Below are 26,123 nucleotides of genomic sequence, written 5' to 3'. Positions count from 1 at the left end.
GCAAAGTAAGATCTACAAATAAGTCGCATGACCAAAATTGTCAGTCGACCCCTTAAAGAGTTATTGCCCTTTATAGTCAATTTTTAACAATTTTTCATAAATTTTTGTAATCTTTTACAAAAATCTTCTTCTCTGAAACTACTGAGACAAATTTAACCATACTTGGCCATAATCATTATTAGGGTATCTAGGTTGAAAAATTTGTCCGATGACCCTGCCTTCCAACCATCATGGCCGACTTTGTTAAAAATAGAACATAGGGGTAAAATGCAGTTTTTGGTTTATATCTCTGAAACTAAAGCATTTAGAGCAAATCTGACAGGTGTCAAAAATGTTCATCAGATTTAGATTTATCTACCCTGAAATTTTCAGACGAATCCGACAACCCTTTGTTGGGTTGCTGCCCCTGAGTTAGTAATTTTACAGAAATTTTGCAGTTTTTTTGTTATTATCTTAGATATCATTATAATATCTAATATCTAATACTATTAATTATGGTTTTAACCTTAATTTACATGATTTCCAAAGCATCAGTAAATACAGGTGAGCGACACAGGCTCTTGAGAGCCTCTAGTTTCTCTTGTTGAAAGAAAAGTAAGTATTTTTTTTAAAACATACAGGTGACCTATAGTTGTTAATCTCTACATCAGTAGTTCTTTGGTGGATAGTTGTCTCATTGGCAATCATACCACATCCTCTTATTTTTATAGTAAATAATAATCTGACATAAAAAAAATCCTGTTAAGGCTGTATATACATGTACATGAGATATGTATTTCAATTATGTTGTATTGTACGGCTAATTTATTTGACAAAAATATTAGAAAAAAATCTGGATATTAAAGATATTGTTAGCCTTCTCTTTCCACTGTTCATTGCAATTAACTGAAAAAATATCTTCTAATTCAGGCTGGTGTTGATTTGAACTGTCTTTTAACAATGTTTAAAAAATGGCTAGTCCTCAGAAACTATTATCCATCGTTAAGGCATTCCAATTGTCTCCTGGTTATAACATTCCCTATAAGATCACATCACTTAACTATAAAGAAATCGTAGGCATCAGCTAATTTTTGGGCTCACCAGGACTAAAGGGTCAGCGGCAGCTGTTGCCATCACTCAGTGTCCCTTGGCTGTTGTCAGCCATCCATCCTCGTCTGTTAACTTTTTATAAAAAAAAGTTCTCCTCTGAAACTACTGGGCCAAATTGAACCAAACTTTACCACAATCATACTTTGGGCATCTTGTTAAAAAATATGTTTGATGATCTAGCCCTCTAACCAACATGGCCTCCAAGGCTAAGAATAGAACATAGGATTAAAATTCAAGTACCGGTACATGTCTTATTTTGAAATATAATGTAGGAAGAGAAAATCTAACAATGGCAAAACATTTCTGAATATCAAAATCTACATATTGTCCATTTCTACCAAAGTGTCAGATGACTCCTTACAGGAGTTATTGCCCTTAAATGATAAATTTATTAGGTTTTTTTTTTTGCCTATTATTTTGAAAACAATAACAGATTTTTTACCAGTTTTTGATTTGTTTTTGCCTAATGATACTTGTTTGAATTTGTTATGCAAAACATGCAATTTTATTTTTGTTTATTGTAACTTTGGTAATTGATTTTTAGGGAAGCAATGTTTCTTTGTTCTAAGACAACAGAAATGGACTATACAGGCCCTAGTGTGTGTTGGACCTAATGTCAGTAAACAGATGGTGAAGTTTTCTGCTGGGTTAGTATGGCACTAAAATTGCTCTTTGTGTTGATTCAGACAGAAAGGACCAAGTGATAAATTACAAATGTATATGCTATAGTAGTTGAAATTTGGATAGATTTTTACAGGGTATTTAAAATTCATTACATGTACCAAGGCTGTATTATTAAACCATTAAAATGATGACTTTATATAGACCATGTAAATTTGGCAGGAAGACATTTACATGTACATGTAAATGGTCAAATAAAACACCAATGATCACAGGTGCTTGGGGAATATACCCCCTTTTTTTCTAAAAAAAAATTTTGTGTTTTAATTTTTTTCAGTAAATATTCTGTAGTATTTTAGTTTATTTTCACTTATTTAATGTGTTCTTGTCCGCACTTTTCCATACAATATTACAATAACAGTAGTTTATTAATTTTGACCCTTTAGTATGATTTTCCACAATGCAGGAAAGATAGAAAATTCAAGCCTCATATTTCAGTTATATAAAAGATATTCACACATTCAGTTCTAGGTGAAGCATTATGCATTTCTTATAAAATATATTGTCATGATATTTTCTATGAATGTTTGACATGTTTCGCTTGTATGCTTTATAGCATTTTTTTAATTTATAGCATAAACAAAGAATCAATAATTGATGTGGAAGGTTTTGTCCGTACCGTTGATCAGAAAATAGAAGCATGCTCTCAGCACGATGTTGAACTTCATTGTGAACAGGTAACTGTAAAAATACAAGTTTCACTCTTGCTCTTAATTTTCAATCTGTTTCAAATTGTCTACAAATAAAGTCTTATCATAAAGTTTGCAGATGTCCATGTGTATGCCAGTCCAGTGTTTACTTTCACCAATCACCATTCCAGAGAATCATTGTAATAAAGGATATTGTAAAAAGGGTCCTTGATTTTCCAAAAATTGTTAGTTTCAATGTTTTGGTATTGTGGATTCATTTATTTTCGTGGATACTAATTTTGGTGGATTGAGGATAAATTGTATTTTCATGGACATTAATTTCGTGGTTTTGCCAAAGTCTCCATACAAACCCTTAGAAAATGTATACTTTGGCGAACATTGAAATTTTTGGTTCACCTATACCCTAGAAATCCACGGAAATTGGTATTCCACGAATAATAATGAATCCACAGTAGACCAAATAGAAATGCTGAATGATGTTTTAAACCAAATAGGACAAACAATTAAGTTAATATCTGCAAAGAATAACAGAAAGAATAAAAATAAAAAGACTGTAAAAGTATTTTTGGGACAGACAAAATAGAAATATGTACTGTCATTGAGTAAATGTTCTTAATTAAGATTGCTAATTCATTATAAGGGTTACAAAAATAAGGGGTATAATTGATGAGAGATCAACTACTGATAGGTTGTTTTCAATCATTGCAGGAAACTGAGCTACCTATAAAGGAAAATAAATCTTCACTAATACTATAAAGCAGGTTATCCTTATGAGATGTCAATTTTGGCTTATTTAAATGCTCATCGAAGTTGTCTAAAATATAAACAAAAACCAATATGCTAAGCAAAACCCTATTTAGTACCAGTAGTCATAGTTTCGACATGATACACACAAACTCACTGAAAAGGTTTAATTTTAGATTTTACTGAAAACAACTCTGAAGTCATTGACTATAAACGTGTCTGTTGACATTAATGGTTTGATTATCCCAGATGCCATCTTCATTATGGTATCATTATAAAAAAGCAAACAAATTATACATAAAAGGGGATTATAGGAACTGTTCAAAATACTGCATAGTGTAGTAAACTACATCAATCACCAATAACCTACTCCTAAAAACCCCAGATACAAACAAAGACAAACAACAACGAACACATGAATCCAGATTGCCGGACTTGGTACAGGTAGAAAATATGGCAGTAGGATTAAACCAGATTATGTATGCACAAACCACCCTATTGCCTATCTAGACTGTATGTCATAAAACTTAACACAAATGTTAACAGTATCACCAAAACTTGGGGTAATTTGCTGAGTAACTTTCTTGGTTTGTAAAATATTACCATAGTCATGTACATTTAAAAAAAGATGGAACAAAACTTTGTACAAATATAAATGATAAAACTAAGTTTCATTTCCACTGTTTTCCAAATTAAAAACTAAAATATTTTTTTAATGCTTTTTACATACTAAACTGTGAATGTTTACACTTGCAAGAAATGAACTGATATACTGTGAATTTTTACACTTGCATAAATTAACTGCTATATGACTAAATAGAAATGTTGAGTATATCTCAATGAGACAGCAATTAATACAATATAGTAGAGATTTATGTGATACCTTCAGCTTAACATTCAAAATCACTTAGGAGTACTGTTGATTCAATTATTTCCGTGGATTCCAATTTTTGTGCATTGAGAAAAAATGCATTCTCATGGATAATTGATTTTGTGGTTTGGATAAAGTCCCCATACATGCCTTTAGGTTGCATTTCTGTAAATATTGACAATGCAATTTCCCATAGGAACTCCTTTTACGGCTAAAACTGTACCACTTTAACTATGAAGTTTTGAAAAAAATCATATCCTAGAATGGAAAGTTCATATGCACTACAATTTTTTTCAAAGGTCAAAATATAGGGCTGTGCGGCATATTTTCAACGTTTATATGCCCCTAACTTCTAAGAGTTTAAACTAGCACCAAATTTCTTAACTATCCCTACCTTGACTGTAGGATTACCACAGATTTCAATATAAACAATATGCATATGTATATTAACTGGTAACATTTCCAAGTTATGTCTCTATGAGATGAAACCTAGAGATCATAACTGAGAACCATTATGTAAACAAAATTAATTATCTATGAATATTCTATATCTCCCCAAAAGAGGCATGGTTTGAGAAACAGCTGTATTTACAAAGTGCAACCTATAGGAAATTTATCCTTCATTGGACATTAAATTTATGGTTAACCTATACCCACGAAATCCACAAAAATTGATATCCCCCAAATAATGAATCCACATTACTTACATATTTTGTGGCATTTGTTCGAAATAAGTCTGACATTATTTAGCAACAAGAGGATTATTTCAATATACTTATTATTGTTACAGGTTTGGGTGGTCAGTTCAGCAGCTCCACGACTTCCGTTATTAATAGAAGATGCTGTCAGACCAGACACAGATGATGTAAGCATATTGTAACATACCATAACACTTTTCAGGCCATAGACCACAATTAATTTTCCCTATTAGCAAATCGCACCATGTTATTTGGCCCTATCATTTGTGTGTGTAAAGCCATACAGTGACCTAAACTTGTTAACTTCTATGTCATTTTGTCTCTGGTAGAGAATTTCAACTCTCTTCTTTCATTTCCACCCCATAAAAAAATAGAACTGAATGAGAAAGAGAAAGGGAAGGGAAAAAAATAATTAAAAATACACTATAATTAAATGGAACTATATTCATAGATAACTACGTGGAAAATAAAGGTCATTAATTGATGTCTTCGGCCTACATTCAACTCAGTAAAATCTAGAGAATAGTAAAACAAAATACTATGAATATATTGTTTTTTTACCATAAGCTTTATGTTATGAAAAGTGAACATTTTGACCTTTAGAAAGATATTTTTCTTTCTTTTTTGAACTGATATAGTTTAAGTATGTTGATGAACAAGTTTTTTGATGTAGGACTGTTGTTTATTTATTTGGGAAATTGTGAACTTTCTTTTTTCTATAACCATTGTACAAATTTATAATTATCTAATGTTGTTGCATGTCTTTATATTTTATATATTATAACTTATTATATTTAGGAGAGAACTATCTAAGTTGTGCTAACTTGTGTCTGATCCTTTTTGTTGTATGTAATAACAATTAAAATATGTTTAAATGAAAAAAAAATGACATTCATCTTATGAATCATTGAAATTTTTTAGGCCTTAGCAACAGTTAATCAAGACACCCGCCTTGACAACAGAATATTAGATCTACGTACAACAACAAATCAAGCTATATTTAGAATAGAAGCAGGAGTTTGTAAATACTTCAGGGACTATTTAATGGAAAAGGATTTTATTGAAGTACATGTTCCTAAAATTATATCAGGTTTGTAATTTATAAAGAAAAAGGGATGTTTAAGATGCCATCTCAAGTTGGCAGGAAGGTATATTGCCAATCTTTCATTTATGATGGGTTTTATTTTAATAATGACCTCTTACAGAGAATTAAGGTGGTTTATTGATATATATTTCCTCAGATAGAATTTTCTTATAATTTTTCCATGCTTTTTTCAAAAAAAATAATAAAAAGTATGGGTCACCGTGCTATTTTTCAAGCTACAAGTCATTCATGCAAAATTGCCTAAATTTGCATAGATTGTTCATGAAAAAACACTTTTTTGGTGAATAAAAAGAAATCTATGAGATAGAATTTTGAAATAAAATATGAGAAGATAAATTTTAAAATATGCTTTAAGGTTATAAAAAGAAAAATAGCTGTGATTGGAAAAAAAAACTTCCTTTAGCATGTCCCAAAATTGTCTGTTTGGAAAAAGCACTATTTGTAAGTCTTAACTGTATGTGTTTGGTGGCATCATGTGCCCTATTAGTAAATTTGTGTACATTGATTAGTTTTTTTTCTTTTATAGCTGCGTCAGAGGGAGGAGCCAATGTATTTACGGTATCTTACTTTAAAGATAAAGCCTACTTAGCCCAATCTCCACAGCTGTATAAACAGATGGCCATGACAGCTGACTTCGACAGAGTATTTACCATAGGACAAGGTAATGGGAAAGTGGTATTTCTGTTTGTAGAAATTTGGGGGTATTTGCAAGTAAAGGGAAGTAAACCTGGATATTATATAACCAGTGTAATGAAATACTTTGAAACCTGCATTACTGCAAACCTGTAAAGTAGAGCTGATATTAAATTTTAATTGTATTTCACAGTTTTTAAATACTCTGTTTATGTATCATAAAAGAAGCTTTTCATTGTATTAAAAAAAATTTAACACAGCATAAATACTCAAACTTTCTTCCTTTATGTAACCCTACATTCAGATGAGTTAAAGAGACATCTGTTAAATGAAAAAAACACTCGATTTTTTTAACACAGTTACCTGGATTTATCTTCATCTACCTTTAGTCTTGTGGTTATAAGTATATTTCTTAGATATACATTATATTGTGGCACAGAACTGGAGTTAACAGGTGTATAATCCTTAAAAAAAAATGTTTCCAAGGCCTTGACTTTTTTCAAGTGCTAAGCTTTATGCATTAATTTGTTATTATTTCTTTGAAATAACAGTTTTTTAAAGAGATATTTGGTGTGGAACTTTATAATAAACTAAGCTATTTTTACATCAGCAGGGCAGTGAATTCCTTCTTGACTATATTTTGAATTTTTGTCGAGCTTGCGACTTTTGTCGCAGAAAGCTCGACATAGGGACAGCGATCCGGCGGCGGCGGCGGCGGCGGCGGCGGCGGCGTTAGCTAACTTCTTAAAAGCTTTATATTTTAGAAAATGGAAGACCTAGATGTTTCATACTTTGTATATGGATGCCTCATGTTACGAAGTTTCCGTCAGTCACATGTCCAATGTCCTTGACCTCATTTTCATGGTTCAGTGACTACTTGAAAAAAAAGTTCAGATTTTTTGTAATGTTAAATTCTCTCTTATTATAAGTAATAGGATAACTATATTTGGTATGTGCATACCTTGCAAGGTCCTCATGCCCGTCAGACAGTTTTCACTTGACCTCGACCTCATTTCATGGATCAGTGAACAAGGTTAAGTTTTCGTGGTCAAGTCCATATCTCAGATACTATAAGCAATAGGTCTAGTATATTCGGTGTATGGAAGGACTGTAAGGTGTACATGTCCAACTGGCAGGTGTCATCTGACCTTGACCTCATTTTCATGGTTCAGTGGTTATAGTTAAGTTTTTGTGTTTTGGTCTGTTTTTCTTATACTGTATGCAATAGGTCTACTATATTTGGTGTATGGAATGATTGTAAGGTGTACATGTCTAGCTGGCAGGTGTCATCTGACCTTGACCTCATTTTCATGGTTCAGTGGTCAAAGTTAAGTTTTTGAGTTTTGGTCTTTTTTTCTAATACTGCATGCAATAGGTCAGCTATATTTGGTGTATGGAATGATTGTAAGGTGTACATGTCTAGCTGGCAGGTGTCATCTGACCTTGACCTCATTTTCATGGTTCAGTGGTCAAAATTAAGTTTTTGAGTTTTGGTCTTTTTTTCAAATACTATATGCAATAGGTCAACTATATTTGGTGTATGGAAATATTTTATGATCTATATGTCAGTCACGCAGGTTTTATTTGACCTTGACCTCATTTTCAAGGTTCATTGCTCAGTGTTAAGTTTTTGTGTTTTCGTCTGTTTTTCTTAAACTATAAGCAATAGGTCAACTATATTTGTTGTATGGAAGAATTGTTAGCTGTACATGCCTGCCTAGCATGGTTCATCTGACCTTGACCTCATTTTCATGGTTCGTCAATGTTTAGTTTACTTGGTTAATGTTAAGTTTATGTGACAGTTGTAATAAAGCTTTATATTTAGGACTATCAACATAATATCAATGATTAGTAAAGAAGGCGAGACATTTCAGCGTGTGCACTCTTGTTACAATTTATTATGCCCACTGAGTTTGCAATTTTTTATTGCATATTACTCAACTGCTGTATTTTTGAATGATTTGGTATTTGGTCTAGGATTGTAAAGTGGTGAGTTGTTCTGTATTAGTGATTTTCAGATCTGACATCCAGTCACTTCCTGTTTGACAACCATTTGAATTTTTTTATAAACCCACTAAGCATGGAATTATTTAAACATATTACTCAGCATCTGTATTCAGGAATGATTTGCATACCTGCCAACCTGTCAAAATGGCCATGGGGGTTTTATGTGCAAGATGGCTCTCATAGTCCTATAAAACCTTTAAAGGGGCCTTCAATTTTATTTTAATGTTGTTTATTTGCTTCTTCATACTTTTACAATCCTATACCCATGGTAAAATTGATTGTTTTGTATTAAATTGTTGACAAAATTGCTCTTTCAAAATTTCAATTTGGGAGCCTTCATGGGGGAAGTCCCCCGCAAATAGTGACAGTTGGCAGGTATGGATTTGATATTTGGTCTGGAACTTTTATAATGTTGAGTTGCACCATGTAAGTTATTTTCAAATCTGCCAGGTAACCACTTCCTGTTTGACATGTTTGACGGTAAATTTTGAAATTTCTAATGAATAGTATGGGTAGACTTTGCACTACATGGTGTAAACCTTCCTTGTGTCAAATATTCTTGAAAATAAGTAAGGGATTCCTCATTTTCCAAATCAAATTTTGATGGCACAACCATCTATTAAACTATATTCCATATTTATGTTTACGGTATCTATCTACCTAAATCATGTTAATAAAAAATTGATTTCTGATTGTAGTATTTCGAGCAGAGGATTCAAACACACATCGCCATTTAACAGAATTTGTAGGACTTGATTTAGAGATGGCATTCAAATTCCATTACCATGAAGTTATAGAAGTCATTGGAGACATGTTTGTTCATATATTTAAAAATCTTAGAGACAAGTAAGTTATCATATAGTGTATAATCAACATCATATTTAGTTACTGTAAATTTTAGAATTTATTGCAATGTTAATATGAATGCAAATAAAGGGACTTGGTTTATATTGCAATAAGAACTCGCAGTCTAATGTAAAATACATATAATTTTATTAAACTTTTCCTGAAATCGCAATAACTAATCTCAAATTTTGATAGTCTTCTCAAAATCGCAATAACAAATGCTTGCAATAATTTCTGAATTTACAATACCTGTTATGTTTTATCATTGACCTCTGTAAAGCTTTTAGATCAGATTGCAGATGATCTAGTGGTTGATCAATATCTACTTATATAACATCAGTTATAACTGGAATCAAATCAACATTTTGAACAATTTAAAAAAAAAAATAGTGACACAGCTCTCAGTAGATTTTGTACTTTTTTATGCCCCCGCCATAGCGGAGGGGGCATTAAGCTTTACCCTTGTCTGTCTGTACATCTGTACGTACTTCCCGTACGTCCCAAAATTAGTTTCTGTTCTCTAACTTTAGTTTGCCTTAACCAAATGTTATGGAACTTATTCACAATGCTTATTACCACAAAACACAGATCAAGTTTGATTTTGGTGGCGTCACTTTTACCGTTCTAGAGTTATGCCCCTTTACAAATAGAAAAATTGCTGAATTTTTCATTTCTGTTCTCTAACTTAAGTTTGCCTCAACTAAATGTTATGAAACGTATACACAATGCTTATTATCACAAAACTCAGATCAAGTTCAAATTTTGGTAGTGTCACTTTTACCTTTCTTGAGTTATGTCCCTTTTTAACGTTTTATGAAAGCGTGGGCATCATCTGTGTCCCAAGGACACATTCCCTATTTATTAATTATTTACCATGAAGATTTAAAATTAAGAATTCAGGCCCTTGGTTTTGGAACAATAGTTGGTATATACTACTTAATGTATCAACTATGGTTCTAAATTCAAGGGCCTGAAAACAGTCATATAAACCATGTATATATAATGACAAAAATATTCAGGCATCCAGAATTACAAAGATTAGTTATGTAATCACCAGTTTGTCATGATTGAATAGAATTACCTTAATTATTTAAATGCTTATTTTACCTCAATGATAAACTTTCTGTAAAATAAAGAAATTATCGAATTATAAAGAAAAAATGTGAAAAATATCAGTATTAACTTAGAGTAGTGGAAATTTGTAATTTCAAAGAAATGATCCCAATGACATAATTTCTTTTTCAGCCTTGTTGTTTTATAATTGATTTTTTCCCTTTACAGTTTACAAGAAGAAATAGAAACTGTTGGCAGGCAGTACAAATCAGAACCGTTTAAATTTTTAGAACCAAGGTATAATTTACTTACTAATTTGATATAGTTTCTATCCTAAAGAATTTTTGAAATCTTCACCTCTTTGCTGTTGAAAGGAACATCAACATAGAACATATTTATAGAATCTGTGGATGTATGAAGCTTGTTAAAACTTGATTGGTTAATGAACTTGTAAAGCTTTGATATAAATGCAAATTATGAGATGTTTTCATCATTTTGGTGTAAGCAAATGTAAATTACAATACTCCCTTGTGGTATGTATTGATGAAATGTATGTTAAAGGGGCATTAGCTGTCAAATTCATGTACACTGATTTGACTCAAATTTTCATATTTTATTTCTACAAAACTGAAACATATTTAGAAAAAAAGTCAAAAAGAAACATCAACCGATGCCTGGACTCATCATAATGTATCAGCGTTTCGTTGGTATTGTAGACTAGATGCCATCTAATTATACCTTGAGATGTCCCCTGAAGACTGCCGATATTCATATCACCTGATATAAACATAGATATAAATAGACAGACAAACATGTGCAATCTTATAATGACCATTTGTTTAGGTCTGTTTGATGTCATGTCAAAAATTATGTAAATCATCATTTTACCTTTTGTTGGCCAAATCAGTCAAAGAAATAATTTTTCCCGTTGGCTCTCTTGTGTCTCTTTTCAATGTGACATTCTTTTCTTTTTGATAAATGACCATGTTAAGCCCATGTTTAACTCAGTCTAGCTTAGGGTTAAATTAAAGGTCGCATGAATATGATTTCAAATGCGTTTGAATTATTGACTTGCAAGCAAATAATACATTAGTGATGTTTTTTAGCTTAATTTGACCAGATTGAACCAAACTGACTGCTGACAGCAAATCGTTATTTCAATATTCTGCTTATTTAAATGTTTGAAACCAAAAAAAAATCATATTTTAATTTTTTGTCTATTTTGTGGCTTACGCCCCTTTAATATTTTGTTATTTTACAGTTTAGTACTAACATACAAGGAAGGAGTAAGGATGTTACGAGACAATGGTGTAGACATGGGTGATGAAGATGATCTGAGTACTCCAGCAGAGAAATTATTGGGTAGATTGATAAAGCAAAAAGTAGGTTCAATGTATATTTAACCTTGCATTTGACATCTTTTGTGGTCGCATTTGTTTTAAAGTAAATATATATTTATATAATACATGTATGAGGACAAATAAATGTATATCTGCTAAATTATTGTCTTATATGCAAGTCAGAGTTATTTAGTTTTAAGATGACAATATTGGAATAAAAAAGTGTAAGAAAAATATAAAACTCAAAGGTAAATACAAAAAAGGAGGAGTCTATAAAAATTGACAAAATCAAATGTTATCAACCAAAAGAACAAGTGAAAAACAACTGTCATATTCCTGACTTGGTACAGGCATTTTCTGAAAAGAAAATGGTGGATTAAACCTGGTTATATAGCTAGCTTAACCTCCCACTTGTATGACAGTTGTTTATAGTTCCGTTATACATGTATTGACAAAATTTGGTCAGCAACCCAAACAGACATAATAGGTTAATGTGACAATGAATGTGTGAACTTGATTTTAGATTTAAATAAGGAATAATATTCTGCATTATATGGGTTAATATTTATCTTTATAACATTCAATACTAAAATAAAATTTGCTTAATAATTCCAAAAACCTTCTGAAATTTAAGTGCTTATCAAGCAAAAAAGTATGTGTAGATATCTTATTTATTTATTTATTGCTGTCTCCATTGTCAAGAAGAACAATTTGAGCTCTTCTTCACCTTAATCCAGTGGGAAATCTAGTGAAAAAATATTATCTTCCCTGTAAATATTGAAAACTAGATCTTCTCAATGTTTGTCCTATTTTAGGAAGGACGCTATCAATTATGGATTCACGGGAAAACGTTCTGGTAAATAGTTAAAATAGAAATAAATTGAAATAAAAACAAAACTTCCATTCAATGTTATCATTTCCCTCCTTAAGTAGCAAACGACGAGTACAGCAGGCTATAGAAGCTTGATGTAGAATTCGTTTAAAATGTTGCTATGCGAATAAATTCCTGGACAATTCCAACTTCAATTTATTTTTCTACTGGCTGTATACCTTTCTGGAACATGCTTATTATCCGAATATATATACAGCTAGATCAGAGAAAGTCGGGGAAAAAATTCCAATGGAATCGAATGATATGCAGCAAAGATTGGCACTTTTGAAATTAAGTTACTAAGCAATTTGAAACAGACCTTATCTTGATGTAAACATTGAATGTGAATAGATCTAGAAGACCGCAAATACATGTACAAAAATCAAGACGACCTTTTCTTAAAATTGTATAAAAAATAGTATAAAGATACCTACTTTATAAAAATAGTTATCTTTAATTTCTTAACCTGCACACACAGACTTTTAAATTTTTATATTCACCAAAAGACAACATTTTTCTACTGAATATACATGTGACAAGAGCAGACCAGAGTGCTCGATAACTTGGGTGTGAAAAGATAAGTATACTTTGGAAACTTGTAACATGCTAAGGACTTCTTGGAACACTCTGAAAATTGGTGACCCGAAAGATCTTTAGATTTTGTATGCTTATGATTTTTTCGAATTTTTTTTATCAATATGCAGCAAAGATTGGCAGTTTTTAAATCTCATTTTCACAAGCTTCTAATACAGTTATCTCGATAAATACTGAACATAAAACATTGTGTATTTGCATGTATATTTCTAATAACACAGTTGAACAATTAATTTATTTAAAATGAACAATTATTATTTGGAAATAATATCTGATCAGTATCGTCACAGGCATTGTTTTATTATTGACTTTATTGACTCTATCATAAGAAGAGTGAATTTTCTTTTGTTTTCGTTTACTGGATATCCCACTGAATCTGCTTTTCATGAAAATGTTGATGTTAACAGCTTCTTTTGAGAAAAATTTTCAGTGAAATGAAACCAGATTTTGCAAGATTGCTTATTGAGTCATCACCATCAGAATTTTTTCTTTCTCTTAATTTTTTTCTGATACTATATAATTGACCCTGATGGCTCACATCAGGGTCAATAATATAGTATTCTGATTAGCTGAAACCTTACAGTAGTGTCCCGTAATTCCGTCCGTCCGGTAAACCCGACCACTCCCATTCACTTCCGTAATTGTCACTTCCATGAATATTTCATCTGCTATTTTATTCATAGGAACTGTACTTATCATTACTGCATGTCAGACATGTCAGATGTTACAGAAAAATCCTTTATTACGAAAATATCTAATGATATATATAATACAGTTCCTAAAGCTAACGATAATCTATTATTGCTTACAACACTCGTTTCTGCCTTGAATTTTTTTTTTCGATTGTTTGGAATCCCTTTATAAGTGGTCTATTAATAGACCACCTTTTCCTTTCATAAATATATGATCAACTGGCCCTCCATACATATTTACTGCCCATGGGCTGCTTTACCGGAAAAACACATTTCCGATAAAAACACAGATGACCCACTTGTTTTGTTGATTTTAAAATTTATTTCAAATATTTTTTGGGAAATGAGATAAACTACTCAAAATTGATTTTTCAGTGAATCGATTTATGTTAAATTTGATACAATATGTATATAATTAAGCAGAAATACATACGGTCAAAGCCTTATGAGGGCAGATTTACCAGACTGCATTGTACACATCCTGTGTTTGAAACCGCTTACTATGGATTCATTTATTTTGGTGGATACAAATTTTGTTGGATTGGGGTAACTTGTATTTTTGTGGATGTTTGATTTCAGGATTTGCCAATGTCTGTATACATGCCTTTAGAAAATGTGTACTTTGTTGTACATTTAAATTTCTGGTTTATCTAAACCCAGGAAATCCAAAAAAATTGGTATCCCAATGTATCCATAGTGGCTGATTTTATTTTTGTATGGTATAAATAATTGTTATGTAGTTACTACCACCAAACTGGAAATAAGTTTACAGAATTCCAAAGGAACAATAAACATCTATCCATCCCCCAATAACCAGTTAAGTATACTATTCTCTTGAAAGCCTTTAGTTGAAACTGAATAGCATAATTTCTACAGAATGAGCTATCTGGATATTTTATGGTGAATATTTCTTTTCTTTTCAGTATGATACAGACTTCTTCATCCTGGACAAGTTTCCCTTGGCCGTAAGACCATTCTACACAATGCCTGACCCAACTGACAAGGTAAGTTATCAGAAGAAGATTCATTTGTCAGTATCATCATTCTACACAATGCCTGACCAAGCTGACAAGGTTAGTTATCATTGACAAGTTTCCCTTGGCCGTAAGACCATTCTACACAATGCCTGACCCAACTGACAAGGTTAGTTATCATTGACAAGTTTCCCTTGGCTGTAAGACCATTCTACACAATGCCTGACCCAACTGACAACGTTAGTTATCAGGACCTAAATAACAAGACAGTTATCATAGACAAGTTTCCATAGGCATTAAGACAATTGTACAAAATGCCTGACACAGATAACAATGTTTGTTATCATGAACATGGTTTATCTTATCTGTAAGACTGTAGTGATCTGTACAATGCTTAACCTTAATAAGAATTTTTTTATCCTAAACAAGGAATGTCATTCTACATAATACATAGCATAAACAAAATAAAGGTTATCTAGGTTTCACTTGACGGTAAGACTATTCTCTGACATAATACCAGACCAAATGCTTAGGCTAGCTATTGAAGTATTGTTTCCACAAAATAGTTATACCATTCAATTATATACATGTAACAATCTAACAACGTGTTAAGCTCTATTTGTTTTTAATTTTAATATTTTCAACTATATCAGATTTGTCTCTCTGGAGTTATTTGACTTCAATGGTTCCAATAAAGAATTAAAGGTTGTTGGTTTTGTGGAGTTTTTATACGACCGCAAAAATTGAAAATTTTTTGGTCGTATATTGGTATGACGTTGGCGTCGTCGTCGTCGTCGTCGTCGTCGTCGTCTGGCGTCGTCCGGCGTCGTCCGAAGACACATTGGTTTTCGCACTCTTACTTTAGTTTAAGTGAATGGATCTCCATGAAATTTTACCATAAGGTTCAATACCACGAAAGGAAGGTGGGGATTGATTTTGGGGGTTATGGTACCAACAGTTAAGGAATTAGGGGCCAAAAAGGGGCCAAAAATAAGCATTTTTGTAACTTCCAGACAATAACTTGTGTGTAAGTGTATGGATCTCTCTGACATTGTACCACAAGGTTCCATATCACAAAGGGAAGGCTGTAATTGATTTTGGGGGTATTAGCCTCAAAATTTTAGGAATTAGGGGCCAAAAAAGGGGCAAAAAACAAGCATTTTTCTAGTTTCATGACCATTACTTGTGTGTAAGTGTTTGGATATTTCTGAAATTGTACTACAAGGTTCCATATCACAAAGGGAAAGCTGGAATTGAGTTTGGGGGTAATTGCCCGAAACGTTTAGGAATTGGGGGCCAAAAAGGGGCCAAAAATAAGCATTTTTCTAGTTTCCAGACAATAACTTGTGTTCAAGTGTATGGATCTCTCTGAAATTGTACTGCAAGGTACCATACCACAAAGGGAAGGCTGGGATTGAGTTTGGGGGTGATGAATCATAAGGGGGTTCAAAAAATTTGTGGGGGGGATTTTTTTTTTCTTTTTTTTTCTTTTTTTCCTTTTTTTTTTCTTTTAAAATTTTCCATTTTAAGTTGGTTATTTCTGATTAATATTTAAAAGCAAATAATAATGATATGGTAGGAGATACACACCAAACAGGATGTGTAAATTATTATATAATAAGTATTGTGCAATAGCAAGAAATTTTCAATTGCACAGTATTGCACAATTGCAAGAAATCTTCAATTGCACAGTATTGCGCAATAGCAAGAAATCTTCAATTGCACAGTATTGCGCAATAGCAAGAAATATCCAATAGCACAATATTGCGCAATAGCAAGAAATTGTCAATTGTACAGTATTGCACAATAGCAAGAAATATTCAATTGCACAGTATTGTGCAAAAGAAGATACTTTGTATAAATTGCTTATTTCTTGATCAATTTCAATGGGGTTTTATTCTTGAATTCTTGGGGTTCTTTAATATGCTGAATCTAACCGTGTATTAAGTTTTTGGATTTTGGGCCCCGTTTTTAAATTGGTCCACATTGAGGTCCAAAGGGTCCAAAATTTAACTTTGTTTGATTTCATCAAAAATTGAATTATTGGGGTTCTTTGATATGCCGAATCTAACCGTGTATTTAGATTCTTAATTTTTGGTTCCGTTTTCAAATTGGTCTACATTAAGGTCAAAAGGGTCCATAATTAAACTTAGTTTGATTTTAACAAAAATTGAATTTTTAGGGTACTTTAATATGCTGAATCTAAACATGTATTTAGATTTTTGATTATGGGCCCAGTTTTCAAGTTGGTCCAAATCGGGGTCCAAAATTAAACTTTGTTTGATATCAACAAAAATTGAATATATGGGGTTCTTTGATATGCTGAATCTAACCATGTATTTAGATTTTTGATTTTTGGGTCCCGTTATCAACTTTGTCCACATTGAGGTCAAAAGGGTCCAAAATTAAACTTTGTTTGATTTCATCAAAAATTGAATTCTTGGGGTTCTTTGATATGCTGAATCTAACCATGTATTTAGATTTTTTATTTGTGGACCCGCTATCAAATTGGTTCATATTGAGGTCAAAAGGGTCCAACATTAAACTTTGTTTGATTTCATCAAAAATTGAATTATTGGGGTTCTTTGATATGCCAAATCTAACCGTGTATTTAGATTTTTAATTTTGGGTCCCGTTTTTAAATTGGTCTACATTAAGGTCCAAAGGGTCCAAAATTAAACTTAGTTTGATTTTAACAAAAATTGAATTCTTGGGGTTCTTTGATATGCTGAATCTAAACATGTGTTTAGATTTTTGATCATGGGCCCAGTTTTCAAGTTGGTCCAAGTTGGGGTCCAAAATTAAACTTTGTTTGATTTCAACAAAAATTGAATATATGGGGTTCTTTGATATGCTGAATCTAAACATGTATTTAGATTTTAGATTTTTGGCCCAGTTTTCAAGTTGGTCCAAATTGGGGTCCAAAATTAAACTTTGTTTGATTTCAACAAAAATTGAATATATGGGGTTCTTTGATATGCTGAATCTTACCATGTATTTAGATTTTTTATTTGTGGGCCCGCTATCAAATTGGTTCATATTGAGGTCAAAAGGGTCCAAAATTAAACTTTGTTTGATTTCATCAAAAATTGAATTATTGGGGTTCTTTGATATGCCAAATCTAACCGTGTATTTAGATTTTTAATTTTGGGTCCCGTTTTTTAAATTGGTCTACATTAAGGTCCAAAGGGTCCAAAATTAAACTTAGTTTGATTTTAACAAAAATTGAATTTTTGGGGTTCTTTGATATGCTGAATCTAAACATGTGTTTAGATTTTTGATTATGGGACCAGTTTTCAAGTTGGTCCAAGTTGGGGTCCAAAATTAAACTTTGTTTGATTTCAACAAAAATTGAATATATGGGGTTCTTTGATATGCTGAATCTAAACATGTATTTAGATTTTAGATTTTTGGCCCAGTTTTCAAGTTGGTCCAAATTGGGGTCCAAAATTAAACTTTGTTTGATTTCAACAAAAATTGAATATATGGGGTTCTTTGATATGCTGAATCTTACCATGTATTTAGATTTTTTATTTTGTGGGCCTGCTATCAAATTGGTTCATATTGAGGTCAAAAGGGTCCAAAATTAAACTTTGTTTGATTTCATCAAAAATTGAATTATTGGGGTTCTTTGATATGCCAAATCTAACCGTTTTTTTAGATTTTTAATTTGGGTCCCGTTTTTTAAATTGGTCTTCATTGAGGTCCAAAGGGTCCAAAATTAAACTTAGTTTGATTTTAACAAAAATTGAATTCTTGGGGTACTTTGATATGCTGAATCTAAACATGTGTTTAGATTTTTGATTATGGGACCAGTTTTCAAGTTTGTCCAAGTTGGGGTCCAAAATTAAACTTTGTTTGATTTCAACAAAAATTGAATATATGGGGTTCTTTGATATGCTGAATCTAACCATGTATTTTGATTTTGGACATTGGACCATAATAGGTAAATTAAAAAAATTGAAGTTCTTAGACCACATTCTTTCTGTGTCAGAAACCTATGCTGTGTCAAATATTTAATCACAATCCAAATTCAGAGCTGTATCAAGCTTGAATGTTGTGTCCATACTTGCCCCAACTGTTCAGGGTTCGACCTCTGCGGTCGTATCAAGCTGCGCCCAGCGAAGCATTTTATTTTGTTTGGTTGGGAGGGGGAGGAGACAGGGGAAATCATACCATGATGCATCTATTTATTAATGCATGGTTAACGACTGTGCTTTAAAAAATTCTTAATTTCATTTTAAATATGTTAATTATTGAATTTTATTTATCTTAAACAAAATTGTAAGTCCAGTTTAAGAACTTTAAACAATCTATTAAAATTACTGTTGTACTTAATATTATAAAGAATCTTCATAAAATTTAGCAGCAGCAAATACATTATCACATAAATATAATAATTTATGAAACAATTTCAAATATATATATTTTGTTATAGAAATGGAGCAATTCCTATGATATGTTTATGAGAGGAGAGGAAATTTTGTCTGGGGCACAGAGAGTCCATTGTCCAGATCTTCTTACAGAAAGGGCTAAAGAGAAAGGAATTGGTATGTATGAAGCGTTTAGAGAACATGTCTTTCGGCAATAAAACTTAACTCAGTACTGGGAGTACAAAATTTGTGAAATACGAAATCCAGTGTTTTGATTGGTTGAATTCTGAGTCTGAGTACAATAATTGTACATGAAATTTTTATGACCGGTATAAATGCTAGAATAGTGTTGTACTGTAAATTACCTTGTTCTGTGATCGTCGTTGATTTTTCAATATTTTCAGAAAGCAAATAAAGTTCTATTTGATCATAACATATTAGTATGCTATGTTCAAATGGTTCATGTCTTATATTATATATTGTTTTATGTATATTAAGTTTTTCTGCAGAATTCACTTATTGATAGGGATAAACCTATATAGAATGGTTGTTCTACTGTGGATTCATTTTTATCCGTTGGATACCATTTTTCGTGGATTTTGTGGGTACAGGTGAACCATGAATTTAAATGTTCAACTAATTGCAAATTTTCTATAGGGTTGTCTGCAGATTTTGGCAAAACTACGAAATCAAATATCCACGAAAATGCAGGTTTTTCTCAGTCCACGAAAATTGGTACCCACGAAAATAAATAAATCCACAGTATATATGGCAGTTAACTAGATATTGCAATAAACAATGTTTAACATATTTAACCCTGCCACATTCTGTATGTGCCTGTCCCAAGTCAGGAGCCTGTAATTCAGTGGTTGTCATTTGTTGCTGTGTTGCATATTTGTTTTTCGTTCATTACTTTGTACATAAATTATGCTGTTAGTTTTCTCGTTTGAATTGTTCGGGGCCTTTTATAGCTGACTATGCGGTATTGGCTTTGCTCATTGTTGAAGGCCGTACAGTGACCTATAGTTGTTAATTTCTGTGTCATTTGGTCTCTTGTGGAGAGTTGTCTCATTGGCAATCATACCACATCTTCTTTTTTATAATTAGTTATTTCTTATCAACACTTATTTATATCAACATTAATTGACAATACTGGGTTTTCTTATAGAAATCCAGTTACAGTGGGCTGATGGATGGCTCAAGTTGTTTCTGTGCAATAACTTCCAATACTTTTTTAATAGTTGGATATTGATGGTTTTCACTTTTCCTATTCAAGAGTTATGGTCCTTGATTGATTGGAAAATGATATTAGAACTGTTCTATCAATGCTTTTCAAACTTTGATATGTTGTTACTGATGACAAAATTGAGGTCACAATTGACAATTGACAATTTTCACTTTTGCTGTTCAGGAGTTTTAACCCTTCATTCAGTTAACAACGACACATAATTAAATACCAGTTTTCTGTCATTTTTATACGCCCGTTTACGGGACGTATTATGGTATACCGTTGTACGTCCGTCTGTCCGTCTGTCCGTCCGTCCGTCGTCAACATGTCGGACATTAACTCAAAAACGCTTTAACCAATTTGCTTAAAACTTTAGTGAATTGTTTATATCTATTGACGTGAGCTCCCTTTCGTTTTTTATAAATTTTAGATTTTTCGTTTCCGAGTTATGGGGTTTTATTCATTAAAAAAAGGGGTATTTTCCAGTTTTCGGACAATAACTCAAGAATGCTTTCACCAACTTGCAAGAAATTTTGGTTAATTGTTTATATCTATTGACATGAGCTCCCTTTGGATTTTTATAAATTTTAGATTTTACGTTTCCGAGTTATGGGGTTTTATTCATAAAAAAAGGGGGATTTTCCAGTTTTTGGACCATAACTCAAAAATGCTTTCAGCAGTTCTCATGAAACTTTGATGAATTGTTGATATCTATTGATGTAAGCTCCCTTTAGAATTTTATAAATTTTAGATTTTACATTTCCGAATTATGGGGTTTATTCATTAAAAAAGGGGGGATTTTCCAGTTTTCAGACAAAAACTCAAAAATGCTTTCAGCAATTCGTATGAAACTTTGGTGAACTGTTTATATCTATTGATGTAAGCTCCCTTTAGAATTTTATAAATTTTATTTGTTTATAGTCTGACAACAGATTTACTAAGTATTGCGCAACAGCACAGTGTATTGCATAACAGCAAGAAATCTTTAATTGAATATAAATTCAATTCATATAACCAACTTCAAGTTCTTTGACTACATATATTCAGAAACCTATAATAGATGTATGTCAAATATTTAATTACAATCCAAATTCAGACCTGTATCAAGCTTGAATATTGTGTCCATTTTTACCCCAACTGTTCAGGGTTAGACCTCTGCGGGCGTATCCAGCTGCGCTCAGCGAAGCAGTTTATTATAAGACCGCTAAAAATTTGCGTTCGAATAATGCTTTCACGTCGTCATCGTCGTCGTAGTTGTCCGAGGACATTTGGTTTCCGGACAATAACTTTAGTTTAAGTGTATGGATCTCTATGAAATTTAAGCAAAAGGTTCATTACCACAAAAAAAGGTTGGGATTGTTTTTGGGGGTGATGGTCCCAACCGTATAGGAATTAGGGGCCCAAAACAAGCATTTTTCTAGTTTCAGGACTATAACTTCTGTATAAGTATTTTGATTGCTCTGAAATTGTACCACAAGGTTCAATACCACAAGTAGAAGGTTGGAAGTAATTGGCCAATCTGTTAAGGAATTAGGGGCCAAAAGGGGCCAAAACAAGCAATTTTCTAGTTTTCAGACAATAACTTGTGTTTAAGTGTATGGATGTCTCTTAAATTTACCACATTTCAGTGTTCTCCCCAGGATTTTTGGATAGCACCAGGGTAACGCGTGTGGACTTCTTGGTGAAATATTTCATGCAATCAGTTGTGTCGCATCGCTTAGCTCTAGTTACTGTTGTTTTTATGTCTCATGTTTTGTTTTAACACTGTGGTACTGTGTTATGTAGACATTGATTCAGAAAATTATTGGTAAAAAAAGAAGTAAATAAAAAAACAGTTTGTATACTTTAATATATTTTTAAAATAAATAAATTATGATTCATAATAAAGTATTCATCTGAATTTAAAGTAATCATGGTAATTAAATCTTTTATAAAATCCAAAATCAATAAAAATAAAATATCATTCAAAAGAGAACAAAAATGTTCAATTAAAAAATTTTCTAGTTTCTAGAAAAAAAAGTTGTTGTATGTGAAAGGATTCCTGTCATAAGAAGATATAAAATTAACAACAATTGCAAATATTGTTTTATTATTTGAACCAGTTTCTATCTTAGATTTTAATAAAAAGAAATTTTTCATAAATTTCAGAACATTTTGCCATAGATTTCATGTAAATATTAACCTTTCTTGTCTTTGGTGATAATCAAACATAGATACAGACTTAATACTGCCCTAAAATCTAAATCTTTATTTGTCATGAACCATTTAAAAAGAATTCCTAAATCTATAAATTTATCTTTGGTCTATAAATCTATATTAAAGTAACCATATTCAATGTCAACAACTAAGTCTCCCTATTTTCCCGCCTAAATGACAGGAAGTAGATATAAATAGATTTAACATGTGCTTATGGATAAAATTTGCAAGATTACTTCTGTTATTCATTAATTATGGATATAGATATCCAGTTTGAAGGTACAGTCATGCATTTTATTTTATTATAATAGATTGCAATTAATTGTAAATAAACTTGAATATTCTACGTGAACTAACTGGGTCATGTAATATGTACAGACAGATACTACAGTTTGAAACCCGACTATCATGCAATAACTATGTCATAATTAAAGATAATATTGGCCATGGTTTAATCAGAGACATATAATAAGAATTGGGAAATGTATAGTTGTCCATTACACGTAATGAGCCACCATTACGGTGTACAAAAAATGTACCTATCGGGTCAAGACACTGTTTGTGTACAAAGTATTTGCCGACTTGTCACAGATCAGTGCTTGGGTGGAGAGTGAAGCCATAAAATAGTTATCTGTGATCATAAAGTTATGAACTCTTAATTAAAACACAAAAGAATCATGTTACAAGTGTTAATTACATCGATTAAATCCAATCAACAAGGTTAATCTCATATGGTAAATCGATCACGTGGTGTAAACAATCTGTGTTGAACTGGTTTGAACTGGTCAAATTTCACCTGGAATTTTATACCGCACGGAAAAGATTTAACAAGTCTTTTAAAACTTTACCGATTTACGATTTTTTAACTGAAAATTTTAGCACCACGGAGAAAAATTATACATCGCGGTAAGAACGATACCACCGCGGTAAAAAATTATACATCCCGGGTCCGCGGTCCTTTAAGGGCCTGGGGAGAACACTGCATTTTACAAAAAGAAAATTTCTTCAAATGTTATTTTTTTGGGGGTGGGGACAAATGGGGAGGGGGGTCAATTTTTTTCCCTCAAGATTTAAGAAATTATCAATTTTCCAAAAAAAAATTGGGGGTCACAATTTATTTTGGTAATTCTTTGTATATAGTCTGAAAACAGATTAACTAAGTATTGCGCAACAGCACTGTGTATTGCACAACAGCAAGAATTTTAGAAATCTTCAATTGAATATAAATTCAAATCATATAACCAATTTCAAGTTCTTTGACTACATTTATTCTGTGTCAGAAACCTCTAATGTGTCAAATATTTAATTACAATCCAAATTCAGACCTGTATCAAGCTTGAATATTGTGTCCATTTTTGCCCCAACTGTTCAGGGTTGGACCTCTGCGGTCGTATCCAGCTGCGCACGGCGAAGCAGTTTATTTCTCTTGCTTTTCCTGTTTCAGTTTAATTTCTTATTTTGTAATTTAATTTTTTTAGATATACAACATATCAAGTCCTACATAGACTCCTTTAGATATGGAGCACCACCACATGCTGGCGGAGGAATCGGTAAGCAAGACCATATTAACATATTTTCTTATGAATTTTACATTGAACATCAAAAAATTAAACTTGTAGTAAAAATATCCATATTTTTTTATCATGCACTGCGGATTCATTATTATTCGTGGGATACCGATTTACTTGGAATTAGTGGGTATTGGTAAACCTTGAATTCAAATGTTCAACGAAATTACAAATCTTCAATCGTCTTGTATTAAGACTTTGGCAAAACCAAGAATTCAAATATCCTCCAAAGAACAAGTTTACCTCAATCCACCAAAATTGTCTCAGTATATGTACCTATTGATAGTACTTAGTGTATGTTGGAAGTATTCAGTACTGAATTGCGTCCAATATCTTAGCAGCTAGTATAGCCACTATGCCCTAGATATCTATCTATTTTGAACAATATGCTGTACATTGCTTGCCTATCAAAACGGCTTGGAAAGTAAATATTAACCAATGCCATTATGAATTTTAAACACACCCCTGGCATATCTAAAACTTTTACAAGTAAATAAAGTGTGTGGATTACATCTCATTGAGACAGCACATATTCACCAAAAATATACATTTCAAATTAGACGTTTTCATCAAGTGTGTATCATCCACGTGTGTCATACATAATCTTGAATTACTAACACATTTAAGAATAGAGTAGTTTGAAAAGCATGGACATAAAAATAAAAAGATAAAATATACTGTAAGATAATGCAGACTTAAAGGGCCTTTTATAGCTGACTATGCAGTATGGGCTTTGCTCATTGTTGAAGGCCGCACAGTGACCTATAGTTGATAATTTCTGTGTCATTTTCTGTCTTGTGGAGATTTGTCTCATTGGCAATCATACCACATCTTCTTTTTTATATCAATTATCTATAAGGATATTAATTGCCTTTTTAGCAGGTTTTGCTAATGTCAATATTTCTTTATTATAGTCAGTGATTTTCTTCTTGTACAGCCATTTTTCACTTTTTATTTCCATGACCAAAATCATCCAGATATTTCTTACTTGATTACTTTTGTTAAAATTTATTATTATTTATATTTCTATGCATTTCAGGTATGGAGAGAGTAACCATGTTGTTTCTAGGACTTGACAACATTAGGAAAACATCAATGTTCCCACGTGATCCTAAACGCCTAACACCATAAATCAATGACTAGCAAATAAACAGACATTTTATCTATTTGAATAAATATAGATTTGGAAAAAGTACTATGTACTCGTCAAAATGCTGCAATAAATCACCTTTATTTATAATATATTTTAAAGTGCTAATTCAATAGTGGTTGTTTTTTATGCTCCCATTGTAGGCAAGGGGCGCATTAAGTGTTACCCTTGACAGTCCTTCCGTCCGTCTTTCTGTTTATAGTCCGTCCCATTTTCTTTTACACACTGTAACTTAAATTTGCTTTATGCAAATTTTATGAAACTGTTACACAATGCTAAGAACCAAAACTTGCAGACAGAGCTCGAATTTGGGCAGTGAGTCTCTTGCCATTCTAGAGTTATGCCCTTTTAGATTTGGAAGAAAATTGCAAAGCTTGAGCTGGGGCATTCGTGTCCTCTGTCACATTTTTCTTTTATTTTAACCTTTAGTGGATATTCATATGAGATATTATCACTTTGCAATTATCATCTGTTGCTAATTTTCTTCACTATGACATATGTCACAGAAGTCAAGGCATAGGTATGCTGTAGTGGCAGTGAAGACTGCCTTAACTTTTTGCTTAAGGCTTTATACTTTATAAGATGGAAGAGATAGACAGCCCATATTTTATTGGTCCAAGATTGCTTTCATGACTGACAGTCTTTGTAAGGACTTGTTTTGGCTGTCGGATGTCTTGAGCACAGTCCATATAGAAAACGTGGAAATTGTCAACCTAGACTTAGCTTGGGGTGGCAAGTTTCTGTCTCAAAATCATAATAT

General features: G+C 32.1%; 1 protein-coding gene across 1 annotated transcript in view; it reads left to right on the top strand.

Moving 5' to 3' along the window:
* Positions 1-25,471, top strand: part of LOC127729941 (aspartate--tRNA ligase, cytoplasmic-like) — a 45,541-nt gene extending 20,070 nt beyond the window's left edge. Inside the window, exons 4-15 of the mRNA XM_052237915.1 lie at positions 1,634-1,736; positions 2,345-2,447; positions 4,826-4,900; positions 5,655-5,823; positions 6,365-6,499; positions 9,177-9,324; positions 10,606-10,674; positions 11,639-11,759; positions 14,798-14,878; positions 19,287-19,398; positions 24,124-24,195; positions 25,253-25,471. Of these exons, the coding sequence (XP_052093875.1) occupies positions 1,634-1,736; positions 2,345-2,447; positions 4,826-4,900; positions 5,655-5,823; positions 6,365-6,499; positions 9,177-9,324; positions 10,606-10,674; positions 11,639-11,759; positions 14,798-14,878; positions 19,287-19,398; positions 24,124-24,195; positions 25,253-25,344 (1,280 nt within the window). The 3' untranslated portion in view covers positions 25,345-25,471. The remainder of the gene's footprint in view (positions 1-1,633; positions 1,737-2,344; positions 2,448-4,825; positions 4,901-5,654; positions 5,824-6,364; positions 6,500-9,176; positions 9,325-10,605; positions 10,675-11,638; positions 11,760-14,797; positions 14,879-19,286; positions 19,399-24,123; positions 24,196-25,252) is intronic.
* Positions 25,472-26,123: the final 652 nt, after the last annotated feature.

The sequence above is a fragment of the Mytilus californianus genome, unplaced genomic scaffold (assembly GCF_021869535.1).
Source record: "Mytilus californianus isolate M0D057914Y unplaced genomic scaffold, xbMytCali1.0.p SCAF_2, whole genome shotgun sequence".
In the NCBI taxonomy this organism is placed as follows: Eukaryota; Metazoa; Mollusca; class Bivalvia; order Mytilida; family Mytilidae; genus Mytilus; species Mytilus californianus.
The sequence above is the reverse complement of the archived record's forward strand: the minus strand, read 5'-3'. Positions and strand labels throughout refer to the sequence as shown.